The sequence below is a fragment of the Adiantum capillus-veneris genome, chromosome 13, assembly GCF_014529385.1.
Source record: "Adiantum capillus-veneris isolate H3 chromosome 13, ASM1452938v2, whole genome shotgun sequence".
Classification (NCBI taxonomy): domain Eukaryota; kingdom Viridiplantae; phylum Streptophyta; class Polypodiopsida; order Polypodiales; family Pteridaceae; genus Adiantum; species Adiantum capillus-veneris.
Window position 1 is genome coordinate 99980875 of NC_140943.1, and position 3674 is coordinate 99984548.

At 43.8% G+C, this 3674-nt stretch overlaps 1 protein-coding gene across 1 annotated transcript; it reads left to right on the forward strand.

The window, feature by feature from the left end:
• Positions 1-947: 947 nt before the first annotated feature.
• LOC147444518 (uncharacterized) lies at positions 948-1709 on the forward strand. Its single transcript, XM_086527873.1, has one exon. It carries the CDS (start codon positions 948-950, stop codon positions 1707-1709), a length of 762 nt encoding a protein of 253 aa, XP_086383999.1.
• The last annotated feature ends 1965 nt before the right edge of the window (positions 1710-3674 follow it).

A 3674-nucleotide genomic window follows, 5' to 3' on the forward strand; every position in this document is an offset into this window, starting at 1 on the left:
TTTTGTTTATTTCCACACACACACACACACACTCTGCTAGCTATTGTTAGAAATATACAAAGAAAGAAAGAGGGAGAGAGTGAGAGATAACCTTTTGTTGGTGGAGTTTGCAAAAACTCCATGGGAGCCGTCTGCTCCATTGCGCTTCCTTTGCTTTCTCTCTGTCCCTCTCTCTCTCTCTCTCTCTCTCTCTCTCTCTCTCTCTCTCTCTCTCTCTAATAGTAATGAGTCTCCCTCCCTCTCTCTCTTTCTCTGTCTCTCAGTTTCTCTTTCTCTCTCTCTCTCTCTTTCTTGCTCAATTCTGAGGTTTCACTCTCTTTCTATGGTTCTATCTCTCTCTCTCTCTCTCTCTCTCTCTCTCTCTCTCTCTCTCTCTCTCTCTCTCTCTCTCTCTCTCTCTCTCTCTCTCTCTCTCTCTCTCTCTCTCTTCTAGACACATATAACGGTTACCCCCGATGGCACCCCACATGGTAATTAAAATAGAATCTAGTGTGCATGATGCTGCACGTGTGGTCATTTAATGCGCCTGGATACGTTAAAACGTGACACCTAAAAGGCATGAGAGAGAAAGATAGACACCGAGAGAGTGAAAGAGAGTGAGAAAAAGAGAAACTGAGCCTCCGTCTGCGTCTCCGACAGAAAGAACGTGAAAAAGAGAGTAGGCTTCGCTTCTCCTACAAAGGTTTGGACCTCTCTCTCTCTCTCTCTCTCTCTCTCTCTCTCTCTCTCTCTCTCTCTCTCTCTCTCTCTCTCTCTCTGCACCATTGCCGTTGCCGCATCGACTGTCTGCACCATTGCCGCGTCGACTAGCATCACAGGGGTAGTCTTTTGCGAGGGAAGCTTTGCCTGCCATCGATTTGATTTTTCAACATTGACTGGCTCAGCTGGCCTCAAAAGCATCGAGCTCTAACATCAACCAGAGTCACACCACAAGAAGCCACAATCACATGAGCATGGCTACTAGGGCTTCGTCCCGCAACAAACTTACCTTCGCCGGGGTTGTGGCAACGCCCCCAAAGCTAGACAGCACTATCCGCCTCCAAAATAAAGTTGAAAGGCTCCGCAAGGAGAACGACGAGCTGAAACAGAGAATTGTTGCCATTGAGCTTCAGCTCACCACAATGGAGAAAGACAAGAAAGAAGAGATCGAGCAGATGGAAGCCAAGCTCAAGAAAACGAAGGTAGATGTAGAAACCACCCTCACAAAGGCTGTCAAGAATCACGTGCAAGAGGTCATCTCTAACAAAGTTGAAGCCCGTGTGGCTTCTACGCTACGCGAACGACAAAGGCAAGATGACATCGCCCTCAATGTCCACATCGACGGGCTTCCAAGCGGCTGGAAAGGGAAGGGGGACATCGAATTTGGTAAGGCACTTCCTCTAATTCAAGTGGCACTCCCCATGATACAATGGGATGAAGAGGCAATCACTGTAGTTACACACGAGTATCGAACCAACCATGCCATCCTCACTCTCAAGACTAAATTGGATCGAATCAGACTCCTTCAACAATCAAGGCTTCTCCAAGACACTAAATTTTGGTTTGCGGAAGATCTTACACCCGCTCAACTCAAACAAAAAAAAGTAGAACTTCAAAAGGTACGCGAAGCACGTGCAGCAGGAAAATGGGCAATGTACCAAGGAGGTAAAGCCATCATCCAGGAGTTTCAAACTCCTAAACGAGCCTCCCTCCCACTTGCTCCCTCTTAGGTTTTTTCTTGTTCTCTTTTCTTGTTTATCCCCCATTGGACCCTCAGTCCTCAACTGAGATGTATATGACAACCCTATCCATTGTAATGTTTTGTTCTTTTCTGGTCCCATAGGTCATATATGACCTCCGTGGACGATAATATAATCTATCTATCTATCTCTCTCTCTCTCTCTCTCTCTCTCTCTCTCTCTCTCTCTCTCTCTCTCTCTCTCTCTATCTATCTTTCTAAAAGGTCACCCTCTGCCTCTCTCTCTCTCTCTCTCTATCACCGTCTCTCTTTCTCAAAGGTCTCTCTCTCTCTCTCTCTCTCTCTCTCTCTCTCTCTCTCTCTCTCTCTCTCTCTCTCTCTCTCTCTCTCTCTCTCTGTGCGTGTGTGTGTGTGTGTTTCATTTTCTCTCTTTCTTTCTCTCGTAGGAAATTTCATATCTCTCTCTCTTACACACACACACACATACAACACACACACACACACACACTCACACACAGAACCTCTCTCTCTCTCTCTCTCTCTCTCTCTCTCTCTCTCTCTCTCTCTCTAATGGCACGCTATCGAGAAATTTGCGGTCTTGCCAGGAAAGCACCGGGCTTATGGCTGTGAGAGTTTGTGAGAGAACTCAACAAAAGCTATATGAAGGAGTTAAACCATGGATGCCATGAAGACTAGGGTTTGGAAAGAAGTGCAATCAAAGAAGACTCACTCTTTCTCTCTTGCACTCACACACACACAAAGAAAGAACGCAAAAGAGAATGTCAAAACAATACGAAGATGAAAACATCAAGGCTATGGTCATATCGTATCATGGGTAATATGAAAGGGTTAATGGATGAGTTAATGGCATTCAATCTTGGCTGACCAAATAGGCTACGAATTGTTCTTTGGAATTGTAGTTTTGTGCTTACCATAATATATATTTTTTGCCTAGTGATTGGGATTAATTGTGTGTACAAATCCTCTTGGTTCATAGCAAGATAACTACGCTTACATCAAAAGAAAAATTATAGTCTATGAGAGGTAGTATGATGGGATCCGGTGATAGAAGTATTTCATTGAGCCTTTCAGGACCGAAGAGAAACACTATACGTTGTTGAAAGTGTATTTTACGGCTAATCCATACGTTAATTCTAATAGATCGTATAGAGTGAAAGCGATAGAAATGATCATCATGTGGGTTATTCATCTAGGATAGTATGTGAGAAATGTAGATATGAGAGAAGTGAAGAGATGAGAAGTTTCCCTCCCAAGCCCTATTCTTGCCCGTAGGCAATAAGGATACTGCGGGGAGAGATGTACCTGTAGCAAAGAGAACCTAGAGAGGATGAATTACTAAGAATGAGAGAGATAGGTTTGGTTAAGGAGATGAGATTAGATACATATATATATGTTGGATTAGAGATGAAAATGAAAACAACAAGAAATCAAGAAAACATCAATGTAGAACACATCTTACTTGAAACCCTTCGGCACCATTATTGATGGGAGAGAGAAGAAGAGGGGAGAATTCAACGTTGATTGATACGCCAAGTACAACACCTTCTTTGATTAGAGTTGATCCTCCAAGGATGGCGTACAAGAATGGCTAGTTTTCCTCTAGGAGAAAGTGTAGGCTTGGGCTTATGTTAATGGGGCTAAGTACAATTAGGCATTACTACTCACTCCCTCAAGAATTCCTCTCATCAATGGCTTGAATGCTTGAGTTCCTTCCAAGGAAGAAGAGGTCCCCTTTTATAGGTGAAGGGAACCCACAAGGGTTTACACAAGAAGAGAGGAGCCAGTGTGAACAGGAATTGGAAAAGTTGGAAATGAGCTGTCCCTGCATGATGTGGGCAGACTGGGGTCCAGTATTTTGATCATATCTCCTCAACCGTAGCTCCAAAAAAGTAAAAATATGGGCAGAAACTTCAGCTCATTAGCTACGATTTTCATTTTAAAATCATTCTCCAATTCGGATTGGAACCTTGTGTAA